This window comes from Electrophorus electricus, chromosome 25 (genome assembly GCF_013358815.1).
Source record: "Electrophorus electricus isolate fEleEle1 chromosome 25, fEleEle1.pri, whole genome shotgun sequence".
In the NCBI taxonomy this organism is placed as follows: Eukaryota; Metazoa; Chordata; class Actinopteri; order Gymnotiformes; family Gymnotidae; genus Electrophorus; species Electrophorus electricus.
Genome location: NC_049559.1, coordinates 4,687,666 through 4,708,499, shown reverse-complemented (window position 1 = coordinate 4,708,499; position 20,834 = coordinate 4,687,666). Strand labels below are relative to the sequence as shown.

The 20,834-nt window shown below is 39.2% G+C and overlaps 3 protein-coding genes across 7 annotated transcripts in view; 1 reads left to right on the top strand and 2 right to left on the bottom strand.

Moving 5' to 3' along the window:
* Nucleotides 1-7,114, bottom strand: part of LOC113592178 (mediator of RNA polymerase II transcription subunit 4) — a 91,934-nt gene extending 84,820 nt beyond the window's left edge. For 2 of the 4 annotated variants that reach the window (XM_035522689.1, XM_035522691.1), the window contains exons 1-5: nt 5,730-5,871; nt 2,000-2,110; nt 1,735-1,853; nt 949-1,177; nt 428-668 (exon numbers count right to left, since the gene is read on the bottom strand). In XM_035522689.1, the coding sequence (XP_035378582.1) occupies nt 428-668; nt 949-1,177; nt 1,735-1,853; nt 2,000-2,110; nt 5,730-5,856 (827 nt within the window). In that variant the 5' untranslated portion in view covers nt 5,857-5,871. Of the gene's footprint in view, nt 1-427; nt 669-948; nt 1,178-1,734; nt 1,854-1,999; nt 2,111-2,854; nt 3,053-5,729 lie in introns of those variants that run through there. The other 2 variants (XM_035522692.1, XM_035522690.1) reach the window with 2 other exon arrangements.
* A 380-nt stretch (nt 7,115-7,494) lies between these two features.
* Nucleotides 7,495-10,030, top strand: pdcl3 (phosducin-like 3). Its single transcript, XM_035522695.1, has 6 exons — nt 7,495-7,586; nt 7,966-8,083; nt 8,318-8,408; nt 8,561-8,704; nt 8,872-9,080; nt 9,345-10,030. The coding sequence occupies exons 1-6, from the start codon at nt 7,581-7,583 to the stop codon at nt 9,488-9,490; spliced, it is 714 nt and encodes a 237-aa protein (XP_035378588.1). The 5' UTR covers nt 7,495-7,580; the 3' UTR covers nt 9,491-10,030.
* Nucleotides 10,031-10,838: 808 nt separating this feature from the next.
* nms (neuromedin S) lies at nt 10,839-14,163 on the bottom strand. 2 transcript variants are annotated; one of them, XM_035522998.1, is made up of 8 exons: nt 13,935-14,163; nt 13,616-13,662; nt 12,148-12,201; nt 11,998-12,024; nt 11,790-11,843; nt 11,620-11,694; nt 11,356-11,395; nt 10,839-10,963 (listed from the first exon to the last, which is right to left on the bottom strand). In XM_035522998.1, exons 1-7 carry the CDS (start codon nt 14,014-14,016, stop codon nt 11,357-11,359), a joined length of 378 nt encoding a protein of 125 aa, XP_035378891.1. In that variant the 5' UTR covers nt 14,017-14,163; the 3' UTR covers nt 10,839-10,963; nt 11,356. The 2 variants fall into 2 exon arrangements, with proteins under 2 accessions (XP_035378891.1, XP_035378892.1); XM_035522999.1 differs by having other exon boundaries at nt 10,924-10,963; nt 11,356-11,400.
* Nucleotides 14,164-20,834: the final 6,671 nt, after the last annotated feature.

Here is a 20,834-nt window from a genome sequence, read left to right as displayed (position 1 = left end):
CCTCCAGGGCGCTGTGGTTTCCGACAGAGAGTACAGTGTGTGCAAATTGGCTGCCGCTTCTCATCAATGTGTGAGCGATTTGATTGTAAAAGCTGAATTCTATCTGTCTGTCCTTGGGTTTGAGAAATAATAATAGTAATAATAATAATAATAATAATAATAATAATAATAATTTCTAATTATAATAAGTTATCATTTCTATTTTGCTTTTTCCCCCCAAAACACCTAAATTAAGGTTGCCTATATGGTTAGTGTCAAGCCTACCCTAAAAAGTATGTGAAATGAATCACTATAGCCACACTACAGGAGCAAGTGTTGAAAGTCATCAACAGTGTTCTATACACACACACACACACACACACACACACACACACACACACACACACAACTAGCACTCAACACTGCCTTGTGTGTGTTTGGGGGTTACCTCTTGGTGAGACTGGTGGGCTGTTGCAGAGTGGGGTTGAGCTCCAGGCCCCCTGCATCCAGCAGCCTGCGCAGTGCTACATCAGCCAGCTGCCCCATCACGGTCATCACCTCATCCACATCCAGGAACATGGAGAAGTCACGCTGCCTATGCCGTGTGCGTACCCGGATCACATCCGTCAGGAGCCCCAGTGAGACACGCTCCAGGCCTGTGATCTCCACCCACGGGATGAGCAGCTTCACTGCATGGAGATGTGAACAGAACCGAGAGCTCTTCAGAGAACGCTTTAAGCAGAGATTTCCCGTGCTTCATCAACATGTTCTCACACTGAGTCCATCTGACTATTCCTTTCTGGGCGTGGCCTCCCGAGTTAATAAAACGGTAGGAACATGGCTCAGTCGTAGGCCACAGTTTCCGCTAGACACCTTACATCACCCTTGAATCTGACACTCTTGCATTGACACTGGGAAACCCCTCTCCTTTAAACCGGGTTCTTTGCGCGCGTTCACTGCGGCGCTCACCCTCTTTGCCCAGCAGGAAGGAGTAAAAAGCCAGGTGGTTGGCGGAGAGGTAGAGCACGCCCTGGCGTGGCACATGTCCCTTCCAGCAGCAGCAGGTGTACTGAGCCACCAGCTTCTCCTGTGGTGGCAGGGCGAAGTGCTGCGTGAACCGGGCCAGGACCTCCCGGAACCGCACAGGATCATCCTCCAGCGCCGCCTGCCCGCCCAGCACCTCCTCAGCAATCAGGCCCTGAGAGATCACACACACACACACACACACACACACGTATGAGTGCAAGCGCTTCCGTGTCCTCTGAGGACCCATTTAACTCTTTAGCTCATTTCCTGCATGAGTTGCTGGATGGAAGAAAATATTAAATTGGTTGGTGATCGGTCCTTCTCTCCAATTGGAGATGAAGAAGCCAGCATCACAGGATAGTCTGCCTGAAAATATGAGTGCACTTAGAAATGCACTTCAGATGGATCTAATGAAAATGACAGAAAGAATTCACATTTCTGTTACCAGTTTTATTTTATAATTATAGTTATATACTAGAAGACCATTAGGAGTCTAGGTTAAACAAAGCCTCTAATGGTTAGTCTGAACACTTCAAGATGTAAAACGTTTGATTTGTAAGGAGTTGTACTGAATCACAATGAGTCAGTGACTAATCTCTCTGTACGTAACTGGTTGATGTATGTGACTCTCACCAGTAATGAATCTGTGGTTAATTTGTAATGAGAGTGTGTGAAGAGGTATGGAGTCATTCACTGGACTCTAAAGTGGGAGTGAGTCTGCGTAGGCACCTTGACTTTGCCCTGTGCAAAGCTTGCGGCATCTTGCTTGTTCTCAAACACAGCCATATACGGCAGCAGGTTCTGATCCAGCCATCGCCAGTGTTTCTGCACCTCCTCTGCTGTGGCTCCTGTGTGTGTGTACACAGACACACAAATATACACATTCTAGAAGTCTGCACAGCTATATGACCTCACTGCCACCACAGTGAGTCAATGCATTTGCACCAAATGCAGCATGTGCTCAAACGGCGTAGCGAGATACGAGAAGACTCACCACTGGCGATAACCCAGCTAACCTGGGACCCTGGCACCTTCAGAAGGATTCGGAATGGGGCCATTCGAGCATTTGAATCCAAAACAGTGTCCAATGCCCCCACCAACATACCTACATGCACATACATAAACACACACACGCACACACACACGCACGCACACGCACACACACGCACGCACACGCACACGCACACACACACACACGCACTCGATGTGACAATCACATAAAATTAAAATCGAATACTAATAGAACTGTCAATAAACAAGATAGTTGCTAAAAAAAGGTTTTTTATCATTTGTCTTAATTGGATTGCCTTAATGACAGATCAGTTTAAATCCAATATAATCCAGTCCTGTGTACTTATTTACACAACTTCTAGGTGTGGGAACAGCAGAGAAGTAATATGGCTCAACTTCCTTTTTTCTAAACCTCTTTGGGCTTTTTGCTTTGGAGAAAGCCAACAGATTTTTCCTGAAAAATGGCACAATTTCCCACTAGAAAACAAGCATATCACTCCAAAAGAAAACAGGAGCTGCTCTCTGAACAACCAGCAGCCCAAACCTGTATGCACTCACGTCTACATATATTGCCTGATAATTTGTTCAGCTATTTTATTAACTCCCTTTAATCCAGACATGCAGCATGTGTTTGACAGAGGTACTTAGCAAATGGTCATAATCAAAATGTATGAGTCCTGTAAGAGATTTTCTTTCTGCACTTAACAGGTCCCTGTTTCAGAATTCCTAACACACGCAGTTAATAGCATGCCTGCATTTAACAGGCAGAATAAGAAAGTTCCCATGGGTTTACCAGCAAAAGGCTGGGCACAGAGGTGATTCTGTCTGTCCTGCTCACCGATAACATGGTGAAGACACGGTGAAAACGGCACCATTACACTTCCTTCCTGAACCTCATAGCTCTCACATTATGAGACTGCTGGAAGCTCTTCAGAGCTCCAGTGACTCCAGCCTCTGAGGGCCACCTGCTGTTGTCTGGCTCTGCTGTGAAGAGGTAGTGACAGGAAAAAGATTGACTGCCTGCCATTTCTTCACTACTAGATCAGGAAGATGCTGTTTCAGAACTGCAGATGGACGACAAACCTGCAGTCTGTCTACAGTTGAATTTTATACTAAATACTACACTGAACAAAACAGCATATCAAAACACATTATGAATAAATCAACAAGCCTACAGTCTATCTACAGATGAATCTTATTTTAAATACTACACTGAGAAAAAAAAGTAAAGCATATCAAAACATGTTATGAATAAAAGTTGCACAGCGAGAGAATTACATACCCCTGTATGTGGCTTAAAGCAGTTTTCTTTGGAACAGAGGCATGCACTGGCTTAGCACCAAGTTACTTTACCCAGTATCTGATCAACACTGACCCATAAATGTACAGCTTTCTCGCCCCATGTGACTAAATGAAAAAACCTCGGCAGAGAACTGCATCGACATTCCGTCCATAGTTGCTGCTGTTTTGGAACAAAAAAGGCCCACAGACCTTTGTGGCAAAAAGATCAGAGCTTTCACTGCGCAGGAGAATCAGAGGCCCCTCACTTGCTGTGGTCTCTCCCTTTACATGGGAGCACTATATCATGCTACTTCAGGCACAGCTGATGAAGCTCACATGCCATTTTAGTTCAACATTTCCTGTTAATGGGATGAGTTTAACAATGAAAACATTAGTGTAAAACCACAGTGCAGCACGGGCCTCTTACAGCAGGATGATGGGCAAAGGGACCACTCACTTTCCTAATAGGAGCACAGATGCCTTTCGATTACTGAGCTAATTAGATTGCTGAGCAGCAATTGGACTAATGATGCCCACTGAGTCTGTGATGAGCTTGCAGCAGAAAAGGAGTTGGAGGAAAGGATCAACTCTTACAAAAACAACAAAGAAACAGACAGTCAAGTCAAAAGGGTAATAGCAGAACAGTAAAAAACACACAAAAACTATGCCTGCTTTTTTTTAAACTTCAAACTAGACAACAGTTAGGTATATTCTAAACAGACAGTCAGAAAAATATCCTTTAAAAAAAAAATTACACCAACAAAATGTTTCACTCAAAAATGCATTCAATTCTCATGCAGATTTGAGGTTACTGCAGTAGGAATACACAGGATAAATTACGCTTTATTGATCCTGAGGGAAATGGTAAAGTTATAAATTCCCATTACAGTGACCTGAGCAGGGGATTTGATTCCTAGGAGAATGGTGGGACTTTAGACCTGTCTGGGACGAGAAGAGAAGGATGTGAAGAAGTAAACAGTTACTGTTTGAACAGGTCCCAGAGCACACAGACAAAGAGAGTAGACAAATCTAATAATGACACCAAACACAAATGCAAAGTTGCCTGCAATACCTCCACAGCACAAAACTGTAGACTTCTAAAGATGATGCTGAAAACCTTGTCTGTGATTCATTTGAGTGCAATTTCAACATTTACACTAAAAGCCATTTTGCACAAAATTTAACTAGAACGTTTCCCAATTGAATGGTTAGAAATTATTAATCTGCTACACTAACACTGGCTTTAAATATTACCAGGGTCATGGTAGGTTCACAGTTAATGGTATCACTGACGTGAAAGAGATTGGCTGTAAACAGCAGTTTACTGAACTCCAATCGCATGCTGAGTTGGCTCTGTGTGCTGCTATCTTAAATAAATATGCATTAACATGAGACCACAGCTGTCCATTTCCTCATTTAACCACTGAAGGTGACAAAAAGAGGAAGAAGAATAAGCAAGTTTCCACATTGAGTAAAAAAAGAAAAATAGCTTTCACTCAGAACAGGTCACAAGCTCAGCTCTCAGTAGTCAATCATAAGCTAACTGGCCAGCTCCTTTGGTGAATGAGTAAGTAAATTGCATTTATAGATCATATTTGCCCCACTCTCAGAGGGATGGCACTGGTCTATACAGCATACACACTTCCTCCAACTTGGTGCGGTGTCACAGTACACTTTCTTAAATTTTTATTATTTGAGCTTCACCACTGTTAACAAAAGCTTTACCTGAACTTTTGAGTTTTCTGAACTTTTGAGGTTGTCAAAAAAACTTCCATATCCATAAAAAAAAAAAAATTTGATTTAAATTACCAGGAAACATGAATTGATAGTTTACCTTCCCAAAGTCCTCTCCTTTGATAGGGTTTTTACACTTACACACACACACACACACACACACACACACACACACACACACACTTTTTTCTGGAAATGAGACAGCTGTTGTGGATATGAGACAGGATACTTTCCCACATACCAAACCCGTTCTCAGTTTAGGAAACTCCCTGGCAGAGAGGAAAACAAAAGCCTAACCAGGATGCAACTTTTTTCATTGTCCACAAGCTAAAAAGTACAACACAAAAGGCTTATGTGAGCATTGTTTTTTGTTTATAAGTGGTTTACTGTAATTCCTTTGTTTGGATTAAAGTGCTACGTTCTCAAAGACAATTCCATGGTTAAAAGGAATTGTGGTGTGGGAGTGTCATCTGCTAAAGGTTTTCATTCAGATTCATTTGAACGGTTTCAAATATTTACTGGCATACATTTCATAGCAAATGCTACCATTTTACAACTAAATCAAAATCGACCTCCTGTTGATAGCAATAACAACTTCGTAGTGCAATTTTCTGGGCCCTATAACTTGGTAACCTTCATGTTACCAGCATTAGAGCAGGTCTGAGTTAGTTTAGGTAAAAGAGGAGGGGGTGCCTTACCTGTAATTTTACCCCCAGTATCGCCATGTCCCCTCCTTCGCTGCAGGAGGAAATAGTCGTTCGTCTTCTCCGTCACCCAGAGCTTCAACGCGCTTTTCAGGGAAACCTCATCTGGAGTCAGCCACATCCTCGCTGCGCAAAACAGCGCGAGTCCACGGACGAAACGCGGACAACGCCGATCTTTTGTCTCTTGTGATATCTAAATGGGGTTGGGGTCCCGGCAACGATACACCCGATCGCAGCTATCTAGCTGTCTGATGCATCCATGTTCGACATGTGTCGCCCAGGAGAGCCCGGGCACTGTTGGCTCACGGTTTGGTTCTCCAGATTGCAGTCCGCACCGATCTAGACATAACTTCCGTTTTCGGATCTTCGCTGGCTCAAGAGGACACGGCAGGAAAACAGACGGAAGTCCACACGAGCCCCTCCGTGCACGCTGTCGAAATGGTGAAGGCGGTTCTGGAGCCGGTTATTCGGCTATTCGGTTATTCGCATAAATGAAGCCGATTACATATAATCGGCTGAAAGAATGTTTCAAAGTAACGTTTCTAGCCCTTGGTTAGTACCCTTATGAAGAGGCTTCTGGAAAGGCAACTAAATGCAACTAAGATATAGGCTTAGACTATAGCCTGTTAATGACTAGAGAAGGCCTTTAATGGTCCCTTGGCCTCTGATGTTCATATAAGTTTGCCTCTGACTAACTTTATATGAGACCTACCATCTGTCAACTCATCTTAAACCTTTGAAAGTATTCTATTTCTTATTCCTCACACACTAAGAGGCCTGTCTTGGTTTTCTGTTTGTTTGTTTGTTTGTTTGTTTGTTTTTTGGCAGTGTATGATATTGAATGTTCATTGATTTTACAAAAATACAGTATTTACTACGATTTAATTGTCTTGCATTTAGTGCTAATCGGTTGTCTTTAAGCATTCATTTTAGTCCATAAACCTATGGCGATATTTACAGTATCGTATTGTAAGAATAATCAAATTTGTGAAAGGGAGGGGATGCTAGTTTGGGCCAGACCAAATAAACCTACTTTGTAGCTGAAGAAACTACCAAACCATTTGCACAGAGTAGCAGTGGCTTCTTTCACGAGTGACTTGTTACTAAAACAAAAGGCAGGTGAAGTATACATGTCTTGTGTATGTAGGCCTATATATAAATACCTATATATCAGTTTATGATGTGTTCATACATTGTATTCCCGTGTGTGCTTGCATAAACAGTAATTAGTCCTTACAGTAGCTTTAAAATAACATCCAGCCAACACTTCCCCCAGTAATGAAACATTTCCCGTAGCTATGCGGGAGGGACCGTGTGCAATTTAGTCATTTTAATAACAAGTAATCTTTATCAATACTCTATCCTACTATCAGGTAGGGCTATAAAATAAAAAACAAAACAAAAAAACAAAAAAAAACAAAAAAAAAAACAGGCTGTTAGTAAACACTGTTTATTTGTTCTCCAGATGATCAGATCGACCTGATTGACAGCTTCGCCTGGTCGTGCGCTGCAACCCTTATATGGCCATTTGGGCTCAACTCGGATATTGGTGCAACCGGTATTATTGTCCCACGCTGTAACTCTCGTCACATTTGAGATTATTTTGCTCAGTATTATCAGTGCATAATGCCATTTATTATAAAATGTATAAACAATTTTATAAATAGTAATGCGCCTAGGAATTGGTTTTTTTAAATTATTAGAGTTAGCATTAAAGTAGAAAGCGCGTTTGTTGGTATGCGTAGACGTTTCATCCAGTCGGAGCTAATTTATGTCTGGTCCTTCTATTTCCGTCTCGGAACAGCCACAGTCTAATTTGACGGAGAGACCAACTCAGTAATAGAAATGCAGGTTTGTCTTTAATTATTCTTTATTTTCGTTTTTTCGGCCATCCGGAGATCAATGATATCAATGATATCAACGAAGCTAACTGTGTTTTAAACACGGCCAAGTTTAGGAAACATGATTTAGTAAGCTTTGAGTTAGGTTAGCTGTGTTAGCTAGCTTGGTCACTGAATAAGGATTCCTTTTTGGATAGTTAGATTTGGTTAGGTAACTGGTTAATGGACTATCTGTAGCTGGCTTTTTGTGTAGTGTCGCGTCCAGTCTGATTTCTGGATCTTAAACTCAGATTTTGTGGAAGTAGCTTCATAATAAAATGGGTAATTCATCATAAGTTGGCAAATAACAGTTCCTCTATGTAATTAATCTATACATGTCTTGACTCAAGGACCCGAACGAAGATACTGAGTGGAATGATATTCTCAGAAAAAAAGGTATCCTCCCTCCTAAAGAGACTCCGAAGGAGGACAAAGAAGAGGAACAAAATATTCACCAACAGTCCATTGGTAAGATTCGTCAAATGCCAAGAAAACAATATGAATGAGTGTATTGACCACAAGCTATTGTTTTATCTATAAATGTAATTTATTTAGGACTCTTTATTGTGGTGGTAATAATGTTTCTAAGCTTCCAGACATTGATCCTGAGTGATGTGAACACTGGAGCAGTACATTCTGCTAGGCTTGATTTGACCTTGGGTGGTTTGTTGTGGAATTTGTCTGATTCCTCTGTCTCTGTAGTGAAGACCTATGAGAATATGACTCTGGAGGAGCTAGAAGAGAATGAGGATGAGTTCAGTGAGGAGGATGAGGCTGCCATAGAGATGTACAGGTGAGTACTGGCCTAGAACCTTTAGCATTTTGGAATGCCTGAAACTTGGCATTTTAAGTTCCTGAGAAAGTCTGACCTACAGTTCATCAGTAAAATGAATGCAAGCACATGATCTTTATTATGTATTAAAGTATTGCTGTTTCTGTTCCCAGGCAAAAGAGGCTTGCAGAGTGGAAAGCAAACCAGATAAAAAATGTGTTTGGTGAGGTGAATGAAATTTCTGGTCAGGACTACATTCAGGAAGTGAACAAGGCTGGCAGTGGAATCTGGGTGGTACTGCACCTCTACAAACAAGGATGAGAGCCTGAATGAATGAGTGAGTGAGCATGTGTGTCATCAAGCATACACAAGAATGTGCTTTTGTGTAGTAAAATAACTTAAAAGTCTCCTATGCCATACAGATGATTATTATGTAGCACAGTATTCATAACATTGATGATAAGGATGATCTTTATTTTCCCAGCATCCCTCTATGCACACTCATAAACCAGCACCTCTCGGAGTTGGCTCGAAAGTTCCCACAAACCAAATTCCTGAAGTCCATCTCAACAACATGCATCCCCAACTACCCCGACAGGAATCTCCCCACTGTGTTCGTCTACTATGAGGGAGAGATGAAGGCCCAGTTCATCGGCCCACTTGTTTTTGGGGGCATGAACCTCAAGTGTGATGGTATGTATGTTGAAAAAGAATGATGAATGATACATTTCAGATCCTCTGCATTCGCTCAAGTTTTGATGACTTTAGGAATGTTCCTTCCCTAAACCATTTATGAACCCTCTAAAGTTCAAAGATTTTCAAGTTCATGCTTATACAGTATAGAACCTTATGTACTCCATTTTGTTTAAAAAAAAATTGGAAATCAGTTAATACCAAAAGCTGTCTGGGATTTCTTGGCGTGTGTGTAACCCTCCTGCTGCTGCCTGTGTTTATCAGAGTTGGAGTGGCGCCTGGCTGAGGCAGGTGCTGTGAAGACAGACCTGGAGGAAAATCCACGGAAGCAGATCCAGGATCAGCTGCTGTCGTCCATCAGGTGCTCCGTGCCCAGCCGCAGAGACAGTGACGAATCTGACGATGACTGAATGCCTGGCTCACGGGTGCATTCAGCCAGGGCCCACAGCTGAAGTGTGTGGTCCACCCCACCTCCACCCAGTGGTGTTTGATACACAAGGAGTCATGTTTCAGCATGTTCCACACCCAAAATGCAGCTGCTGACCTGATTCTCCTGAATATAGTGTGCTGTGCACTTCTCACAGTGCTTAAGTCCTCTTTACTATAGTCAGGCTTATGTTCCCTCTAGTGGTGTTGACTAAGAACTGCACTTTGAAGCTAAGCCTGATGAAGGATTCTTGTTCCAAAGATGCAAAATTTCAATTCATCATGATTTTTAGGTCTGCTAACGGTTGACACCTTCCAGAAATGCTATTTGAAAGTGGTATTTTATTTATGTCATGTATATATGAGTCATTATACATGTTCCTCACCTAAACAGTTTTTATACAAATGGTCCCATTGGTTATTATAAAAATCCCTTGGATTTCTGATTTGTGTATTGTCTACACATTATAAATATAGTAAACATGACATGTGACCTTATATTTCAAATTAAATGAGTAAAAACCCTTGTGTCTTAGTTTTTGTGTTAGGATTAAGCTGGTTGCTAGTTATGGCCTCAGGGCAATGATCAGGTTTGATATTATGATTAGAGACATTCAGGACAGTACAGTACAAGTGTGCTTATGTAAACAGCAACAAATCCAAGAGTTGATGTCTTCGATAAAATTCCATATACTCAGATCTTTATTGGAAATACCTTGGAGGTGCATAGTTAGAGATTGCAGTCAATCTGCTTCTTAGCACAAAATAATATCTGGTCATAAGTGATCATAATAGTGCTGAATAATTTATTAATAATATATAATATTTACTCCAATATGGAAAAAACTGACCCAGTAAACCAACTCAATCTAATAAAGGACAGAATTTGTGTAGAGTTGGGCTGCTGGATAGACAAAAATACTGTACTGAGATATCTACATATTGAGATGGTGTTATTGTATATTTTACAAGGAGTTTACATTTGTTAGACTGAAACCCAAAAAATATCTAGATTACGAGGTCTGATTGGTCAGGGTCACAACATGCAATTTGTAGAAGGCTCTCTAATAGAGTACTGCTATTTAACGAATTACAAGCAATATATTGTGCAACTCTAGATCAGAAACTGACCAGTGATTAATATGTTATGGCATAGCTGACCAGTTGTAAATGGTAACAGAATAATTGCACCAGAATAATTGAAATATACCTATAGGAGAGTTGTAGCTAATTAGTACTGTGAGTGTTGGTGCAAGGTTAAAATAATACAGCAAACAATGAGTGCATGGGCAGTGAAATGGTGCTTGTGAAAGACTGAAAGACATGGCACTAAAAACATGAGATTCAATTTATTTACAAACATTGACTCAATTACAGCTCGAGTGGTCTGTGAGTTGGGATCAGCCCAGACCTTGTTCCCCATCTTGCAGAGCATCCAAGGAAAGAACAGAGGACATCTGCAAAAAAATAAATTAATTAATTAATTAAAAATAATAATAACTTGGTGAATAAGGATGCATAGAAGTTTTAGATATTGCATGTTAACTGCACATGATGGATTAGACTGATTATTGCATCTTTTAGACATTTGTTTAGAATGTGGCCTGTTGATTTTGAGAATCTAAAACCCAGAGAAGATTATGAAGCACACAGTAGTGTGGGTAAGTACAGCTTTAAGATGCCATCTTAATCACCAGAAATCTGACCAACTAAATCTCTCAAATGGTAGTTGGTAGTGGGTAATGATGTGCAGATATGTGAACTGATAGGCTGAGTCATGTGTGAGATTAGCTGTCTGACTCTACCACCACTACATGACATCCGGCATGTCGGCCGAAGTAAACATCACCTCAAACGAGTCTGTCTGAGTGACTGCATGTCCCCTTCAGCTTCTCTAAGAGAAAGATGAGGTCACTGACACAAGACGTCACAGAGCACTGACATCATATTTCATCTGATTTGTGACCATTAAAACCACTGCTCACAATCCTGATCTTAGTAGCTAGCAATATTTATACATTTTGACATCATTATAATCTATAATGGTGAGCCTATTATGAATACATCTGTTCTTCAGATGGTATAAGCTGATGGAAAATGGGACCAGGCCTACCGAGGATGCCTGCTGTTTCTTCCTGCGCTGGGTAAACTTGGGGGAGAGGCGCATTAGCGGGTGGACGAAGTGTGACTAGATAAAGAATATGTAGTTCAGTACATGTTCAAGGAGAATGTTTCATAGGGCAATTAAGCAAAGTTAAGTAAAGAATTCTCGAGGGGCTTTACCTCTCTCTCAACAGAACCAAGAGAATTCTGTGCTTTGGAATAGTGAAACAAAAACTGAAAAAAAAAAGAGATTTAAAGAGTCTGTACTATCTCTTGGTATTTGCATTATACTCAGTTTGACAGGGTGCTATTATCAAATGCTTATTACTCTGAAATTATCAATCCAAAGGTATCAAATGGCTGGCACAGCCAGACACATAATACTCACTCGTTTGAAGACATTTTGGATCTGCTCCTGAGAAACCGAATATACAAATATGTATTAGATGATGAATGCTTAGACTAAGAAACATGCTTATTTACAAGTAATTAGAGTGCACACACAGATTTGTACAAAGACACTGCATATAACTTTCACCTGGTTATGGTCTCGCCAAATGAGTCCACACAAAGTACTCTGCAGATCTGAACCCTGAAGCAGAGAGATGCATTGTGACTATCATAATCATACAGTGTTAAAGATATGAGTGTACAGCGTTAAAGAATGTGAGGATACAATGTTAACGATGTGAGTGTACAGAGTTAAAGATGTGAGTGTACAGTGTTAAAGATGTGTGTACAGAGTTAAAGATGTGAGTGTACAGGGTTAAAGATGTGTGTGTACTGAGTTAAAGATGTGAGTGTACAGAGTTAAAGATGTGAGTGTACAGAGTTAAAGATGTAAGGGTACAGACTGGAGATGTAAGGGTACAGGATTGTCTCTGAGTTCATGAGATTTTTCTTCTCTCCTTCCTAAAAGGCTGACCCTTTATCTACAAAAGTTATCATTTCACTGGACCCATACCCCATAATATTTACCTCTACCATCTAATCCAGGCTTTCAGTAACATCTGGGGATTAAGAGCATCAGAATAGATAACAACACATTTAAAGTTTACTTCTTGCAGCACTAGTTCAGGACTGGTGAAACAAACTTTAACTTTTCTATACACTTTACCTGAAATGAAAGGATTTTCCATGGACTTCATGTTTTAGTTTTTAAACTATGAACAGCTAAAGGAACAGTTATGTCTTTAAATTAATTAAATTTGAGTTCAACTATCTCAAAGAAGATAGATATTTAAAAGTGGAAAGGATTTTCTGTAGACCTACTTAGACATCATAGCTATCTAGAGACAGTGTATGAACAATGGAGATACTGTTCACATATATGTCATGAAAGTGATACATTTGTGTAATGTTAGAGCATGGATCATGATTTAGCACACTTTAGTAGACCTACAGTGTGGTACTTCAGTCCAGGTCTACATTTAACAAACATGCCAGAAAGACTTGCAGAAAATCTAAATCATATTAAAGATAATTTAATAGGTACCTACCTGTGTGTGTGTGTGTGTGTGTGTGTGTGTGTGTGTGTGTGTGTGTGTGTGTGTGTGTGTGTGTGTGTGTGTGTGTGTCTATATGTGCGTGTGCCCAATGCCATTCTGAGAAGCAGACTCAATATGAAACTCAATTTGTACAGTAAATAGTATGTATTGTAACATTTCTATATAAAATCATAGAATATCCATATAAAGGCATTACATTCTATATAAAAACATATATAATATAGTGTAGATAGATAGATAGATAGATAGATAGATAGATAGATAGATAGATAGATAGATAGATAGATAGATAGATAGAATACTCAGTCGCAGTTAATATGAAGCTATATGTATAAGTACATAGACTGCGCAAAATATGTACGTGGGCATAGACTGCTTTTTTGCATTATGCATCATGTTGAGCGAATGAGCGACAAGCAAACAATGTGCAAGGTAAGACAAAAGGCATGCCACGAGCGAATCTCATTGCCTGTGCTCTCACGTCCTGCCTTGACTTACCTGATTATAATCACCATCTACTTCACAGTCTGACAGTGGATAACTTTCTGAAAGCATAGGTAAACATTTACGTTGTACTTCAATAGAGCCGTTTCAAATTTATTTTAAATATGAGCGGTATTACAAAATTGGAATAATTATACAATCGGTCAGATTTACCTTTATGAATAAAGAAATGCCTAATTATGAAAATATGACTGACAAATGTTGATCAAATGTTTAAGTTGATTTCACAAACGCTGCAAAACTCATTTCATGGAATAAGAAAATGTCAATAAACTGGTAGTTTAATTAATTCATCAAAAAGTAGACTACTTACCAACAGTTTTTAAGTAAAAACTGGTGATACACCAGATTACTATATAGAGAACGTAAAGTTGTCTGAAAAACGTGTCGCCCATCTCCTCAAAGTTCCGATTACGCTCCGTGCACTTCGTCGTGTGAGACTACGCAGCTCTGACCTGCTGTCAACTTCGGTAAAAGTTACCGAGCGCTTTGTTCGTTCTGAGCCGAGAAATGAAACCATGCGAGGTACCCGAGTAGGTAATGAACAGTAGCTATAAAAAAGGGCAGTAGTCTACCACACAGGTGACCAATCAACACCAGCAAAGTGCCCCCGGGCATCATCACGACCCCCCGCCTTTGCGCTAACCTGTTGGAGAAAAAAAATATGCGTCACACGTGAACGCGCAAATGTGAAAAAGTACCAATTTGTAAACGTCATCCGGTTTTATCTGTTTGGAGCGCTTGCCAAATTGTAGGAAGTTGAATATCCAAAAATAATACGGAACGCTGAATTATGTAGCAAATGCATATTGTGGTAAAATGGTTCTATTAGTGGAAAAATAGCGAAGAAGATCAAAGAAGACAGCAGGCAGGTTGAAGCGCAACGTCTGGAGGGTTTTTGATGATATTTGTGGACAGTTTGTACGGATAAGAAAGAAAACGGTCCTGCGTGGAGAGAAGGCTCTTAATCAAAATTTAATTCAGATTTGATTATTTGCTAAACTCTGAAACTACCAGTTTGCTCTACCCGATGCATTAACAGCAATTACGCATAAGATAGAAATAAAAAGAGATGAATAAAGGTATCTAGGGTACACTAGATTGGATCGCACTGTTAATGTTAATTTTAGATTTTAGATTTTTTTTTCATAAGTGGTAAAAACAGACTTTGTGCATTATGTTCAGTGTTTGCTGGAATACTTAACACTTGTCGAGCGATGGGCCGCATCCCGGGAGAGGCATAAGATTACTAATCGCACGGTAAAGTACTCAGTTCAACACATGTTAAAGGATGAGAGAGCGAAACAGTGTGGTCACCTCCAGGAGGAAAAGCAATTCCGATCTGGTAGAGCCCTGACTTCATTATGAGCTGGAAATTGCCTTTATTGTAAGACTCCCATAATACGCATTACACAAGCAAACAGATTGTCCTGTTTCTGAGCGGCCTTTGGATAGATATTTCCAAGGGTCTCTTTGCACTTAACAACCATAGCCATTTATCGTCGCTGTCGCTCAATGTGTGTGTGTGTGTGCGCGTGTGCGTGTGCGTGTGTGTGTGTGTGTGTGTGTGTGGCTTGTTGTGGGCAGTGGGCACAGAGGGAGATTTATAAGGTTAATAACTTGAGCATCGATTAAAACCAAACTATGGGTATAAGCTGGGCGAATCGTGCGTAGTAAATGACGTCTGTGAAGCAGCAGAAAAAAACAACAGCAAAACTTACTTTTGAGTGCGGCTGCTGTGTCCCATTTGATGGTTTACTTATTGATCAAACATATACGTTTTCTCTCCCACATGTACTAAAGTCAACCACTGTTTAGTTGTTGTTTTTTGCTTTTTTAAACCTTTTTTTTTTGGCAGGTATTTCTCAGCATATCAATTCTGTTATTTTAGAATAGCGCATTTTGTGTTTAGTCCCCTCTTCTAAATGACCACAAAACTACATGTACTAGAATAAATGAAACACTGTGCAACAGATCTTGCAACTTAAAGACTTGAGCCCCACAAACCGAACTCAGGAGTACATGAGATACTGCGTAGGGTAAGCAGGTTAGGTATTCTAAATGAAAAGCCAAAAAAAAAAAAAAAGTTTAATTTAATTTCAATATTCCAATTTTGGTAAAGAAAGAAGGATAAAAAGACAATGACACACATAATTTTACCATAGTAAGCACAGCTGTATAAGCACTTTTTCTGTTTAATATGAAGAAGGTCAGTCATTGGTTTTAATCAACTGGTCTGTACCAAACCGATAATAAAGACTTACAAGAGCAATGTTGAGGCTGTGAGATACATTTTGTGTGTTTGCATGTATGTGTGTGTCTGCGTATATGTGAGCCTTTGTGAAGAATATTCTCAACCAACCAATCAGATGGCCCCAAACAATTGCATCATAAAACCTCAACATTTCCCCCGACAGGCCAATGAAGTGAGAGGAAGGCAAACTCCTAACTGTGCAGCACAACTATTGTTTTAATTCAGACAAATGAGAGCTGCATTCTGGGAACACATGAAACTATGTGATAGTGTTATCTCTTTGATTGGAAGCAGATATGGGGTCTCTGCTAGGAAGTGAGCAAGTACAGCACATTACTGTCAAGGGGATGGCTGGAATCACTGGAGTGATTCACTGTGTATGTAAAAGGGCTTAGTAATTCACCCAATCATATACTAATTATAGCATGTTTGGTTTGGTTGTTATAGTGTAGGTAGCAACGCTGCTGCCCCCACCCACACCTTTGGGTATTGGAGTTCAATTCCACTCTTGGCAATGCCAGTAAGAGTCCTTGGACAAGAATCCTAACACTACACCTGCCTACCTCCGTAACATGACTGAAAATTGTAAGCCATTTTCCATAAAGTGTTTGCCAAATGTGTTAAATGTAAATGTAATACATGACCAACTTCAAGCCTGCTAAGACTGCAAGTGGAGTTCTTCCAGAGTTCAGTGAGGCTGGAAGATTTTTCTTTGGTTGGAAGTCGCTATTTGACAATATTTCTGGTACGGGTACCCCAGTTCTTACTTTTCAGAGAAAGGTTTACTGTGCTATGGTAATGATGTGTCCATTTCCTATGTAGCTGTTAAATCAAGCTGAAGAAACTGATCATGTGAGCACTTGCATGCATCTCCTTAATGATCTATATATGCTTCCCTGGAGGACAGAGGTGAACACGTGGCCTCTGTTATTGTAATGAGAGCACATATGTATTTCTGTGGACTTCAGTCTGCTTTCAATACAGGGAGAGGTATCTTATTTTGGATAAAGGGAGAGGTTTCTGATTTCTATTTTTGTCTCAAAAGTGCTAAAAAACTCAACATTTAGAATTCTGCTGTTTAAAATGGCAAAGTTTGAAAGTATTTTTATTGAATAATATTACTTATTCATCCATAGTTCTAAAGTGGAGTATCACTATTTGTATATGAAAATATTCCACAAAGAAATATTATAAAGAAACTAAAATGTAATATTTTTTTAAATAATAGAATAAAATATTCTCGACTAACAAACAGAACACAATATCAAATATCAATACTCTATACTCGAGTTTTGCAGATGTAATGTCAGATGTTATGGAGGTCTATAAGGAAATTAAATGACTGCATGTTGTAGTTGTCGTCTTTCAATGCAAATTCTTTTGGGCTGAATCTACAGCACCAAGGAAATCCTTACAGCAAGCTCGGTGTGCTCCTGATCGGCTGTGAATGAATACATGAATCTTGAGTTCATTGATCACAGCTCTTCAGGAAAGATCACCTCATCAAAGCAAATGCAAGAATTTAATGCACCCAGAGTGACCATGGTATTTTAAATCCAACAACATTTGGTCACAAAACCTTTCAAACAAATATTAGGAATTATGAGGCAAGGATACTTATGGCAAAGTGCATCTTATTCACATGCAGTCTTTATCTTTCAGACACATCTCTTTGTAGACTTTTACTTTCTATTCTCAAGCCAAGTGTAAAATCAGCATGGGGTCAAAATAATGACCTATGGAGCACATGTGTGACACTCTGAACTACACACATTGTTGGGTTTTGGTTGAGTCAAGGTTGTGAACAAGTTAATGAGCCATATATCAAGAACCAGTGCTTGAAATCCAGCCAGTCCTCATTACATATCTTAAGCAGTACCTATTTGAAAAGTAGATGGACAGCCAGATCACTCAGATGTATGTGATTACATAGTTCTCTCTCAGATGAATTGATTACATAGTTCCACTCAGGTGTGTGTAATTACATAGTTCTCAATCAAGTGTGATTAAAAATGTGTGTGATTACATAGTTCTCACTCACGTGTGTCATTACACAGTTCTCAGGCACGTGTGTGATTTCCAGTTAAAATAATTCAAAAGTGTAGCCATACAAATGATTTGTTAAACAGTAACAAACAGCAGCTGTGGTTTATAAATTACTTACATGTCATATATGAATAATCTGTAGCATTTTTGCAGCTGCTAAACTAAAGTGGAAACTATTCGATATACATGAATATCTATAACTGTCTATACATCATTTACAAACTACACACTTTAAAGTAAACTTATCATTTTAAGTTGTTTATTAAGACATGTATAAATGACTTGGTAACAATTTATAAAACATGTTGCTGCCCCTTATTTAAAATTGCAAAAAATATCAATATATAGACATTTACAATGGTTGGTAAACATTACTATTTCAAGTATGAAGTACTAGTTGGAACATATTATTTATTTACCTGCCTCCATAACATTACAACCCTCAAAAGATAATAACAGTAATGACCTATATATATATATATATATATATATATATATATATATATATATATATATATATATATATATATATATATATATATATATATATATATATATATGTATACGGTATTTTTACTTTGTACCAAACATTGTAATACTTCCTCTTTTTTCACACCAATACTGTGGGATATTCCAAAACTAAGTACTCATTTGAGTTTTTCTAATCCAATCCACACTGGTGTATTAAGTAGGAAACAGCCTTCTTATTTTCTTTTCATTAAAGGCAGAAGTTTGTTTTTCTTTTTGTACATTTCCACAGTGGTCAGCAACAGCATATCATTGTTTAAGACATCTGCAGACTTCACTGCAAACACATGTAATTTCTCTTGTTGCAAGTAATGCTCTAAAAGCTTAGTGTATTGGTCAGGTGCCAGAATAGCAAGCTCTGCAATGGGAGCATTGGCCATTACAGTGTTTCTGTCCACACCAACAGCCTTGTATGCATCACAAAGACTTTTTCCTCTCCTGTAAATCTTTTTGTATCTTCTTACAGCCAGTTGTGGATTTCTAGCTATAAAGGCACAAGAAAAAAACAAAATAGAGATACATACAAAAGTAAAACAGTACAAATCAATTTAAACAGTCACTAAATGAAGTGTGTAATCTTCTGTATCCTTATGCATTTCATGGAATATTACATGAATAATCCCCAGATGAGTTTATTATGATCTCATTTACCTCTCTGTCTCTGTCCTGATGTTCTTTTTCCTTTTCAGGTTTTTCTTGTGGCACTGCTTGTGTTTCTTTTCTTTTCTTTCTTTTTTTTTTTTTTTTGCGCTGATCATCAGAGGAACTTGATGTTGATGTGGAGGAAGAGGAGGAGGTAGAGGATGAAGATGAGTCTGACCACTCTGATGAGTCTTGGTCTGTGTGTAGATCTTCTTCTGAAGGGCCACCTTCCTGACCTTTATTCTGGTCTAATATGAAATAGAAGAATCTGTTCTTGGTACATTTCAGAACTAATAAAACAGGCCTGCATAGAGCGACAGTATCTGGTAATTCAGTGGCAACACACCTACACCCTGTCTGTTCATATTTCCAAGAAACTTACATTGTCTGGAAACTTCTTGTCACATATTGGACAAAAAGAAGGATATGTTGTTTTGTACCCTTCCTGGATCTTCCTCTATGTCCAGTAAATCATTCTCCCACTTGTAGTTCTTGTAATATACAGCAAGGAGCTGCAAAGACATACAAGATCTACAAAACTGCACTTGGCTTTTGGTGTCATCTGTAGTTCAGGGAAATCCACAGGGAGTGGATTTGTGTCCAGAGTTTGTTGTAATGGAACTATGTACAAAATACTTCTTCTACTACTAGACACGTTTTTAAGGTAATGGCTGTTGTATCCTTCTGCTTCAGGTGGAACAACAACAATTTAGCCTCTGGCCTGTTCCCCCTGAAAATGAAGTGTTCAAAAAATAATCAAGACTTGATCAAATTTGGGAAAAATATTTTGAGGAAATTGCATGAAGTACCTCCAGCTTTATACAGAAGCCAGCCCCCTTTGGCTAGTGCTCATGAGCACCCTTGAAATCTATGTACAAAGTAGTAAAAGCTAGCAAGCATTTTAAAACTGACAAAACAGTAAAAAGAAAATGAAAGACAGTGCTCAAACTGAACAACAACTACCTCGTTGTGATCAGCCCCATCAGACAGGTTTATAATTTTCTTCCCTAATGCTGCCTGCATCAGGATCATCTCCCCTGCTGGTTTTGAAGTTTGATCTAGATTGCGGTCTAAGAGATAAGATTGAAGTGAGATGGACAGGGCTGTTATTTTGGCTATTATAGCCTTTAAGCTGTTGCCGTCTCCTCAGTGGAGTCCTTTGAAAAACACTGGAAATGATATGTAATCAAGACACATCATAGTGCTTTGATTAGTTTTATTGGAAATAAAATGTATTGGATTTATTGGAAATAGATTGGAACAGGGTCGACTTAAGCAATCTAAAAAATAGGAAACAATCAGCACATCAGCCAAAACACAGACGACAAAGGTGGCACTCAAATATAACGTCTACCATGAACACGACAACACAATTAACATTAAACGAAGAACGTATACACATTAACGGTAACTACACAAACCAATGTTTCAGCTGCAGTGGGTCTCACAAAAATTGGCATTAACACTTAACAACAATGACCAACAACGGTACACACACTGACAGGGGTTTAAATAGACAGACAAATATTCAACAGTGAACCCTGTGCTGGTGTGTGCAATTCCGGGGGGCGTGGTTATAAACACACACACACACACACATACAGACAGACAAATATATATATATATATATATATATATATATATATATATATATATATATGAATGCTCTTGAGGGGTCTTGACCAGCATAAGATTATTCTTATGCTGGTCATTACAGCAAACATTGGTGTGGTACATTATTTA

Coding starts and splice junctions, on each gene's coding strand:
- pdcl3 (XM_035522695.1), top strand. Junction 8,409..8,560: donor GCTGCCATAGAGATGTACAG/GTGAGTACTGGC, acceptor TTCTGTTCCCAG/GCAAAAGAGGCTTGCAGAGT. Junction 9,081..9,344: donor CATGAACCTCAAGTGTGATG/GTATGTATGTTG, acceptor TGTGTTTATCAG/AGTTGGAGTGGCGCCTGGCT.
- nms (XM_035522998.1), bottom strand. CDS start 14,016: ATGGGCGACACGTTTTTCAGACAACTTTACGTTCTCTATATAGTAATC. Junction 13,663..13,934: donor TTTTTACTTAAAAACTGTTG/GTAAGTAGTCTA, acceptor CTATGCTTTCAG/AAAGTTATCCACTGTCAGAC. Junction 12,025..12,147: donor TTTGGCGAGACCATAACCAG/GTGAAAGTTATA, acceptor TCGGTTTCTCAG/GAGCAGATCCAAAATGTCTT.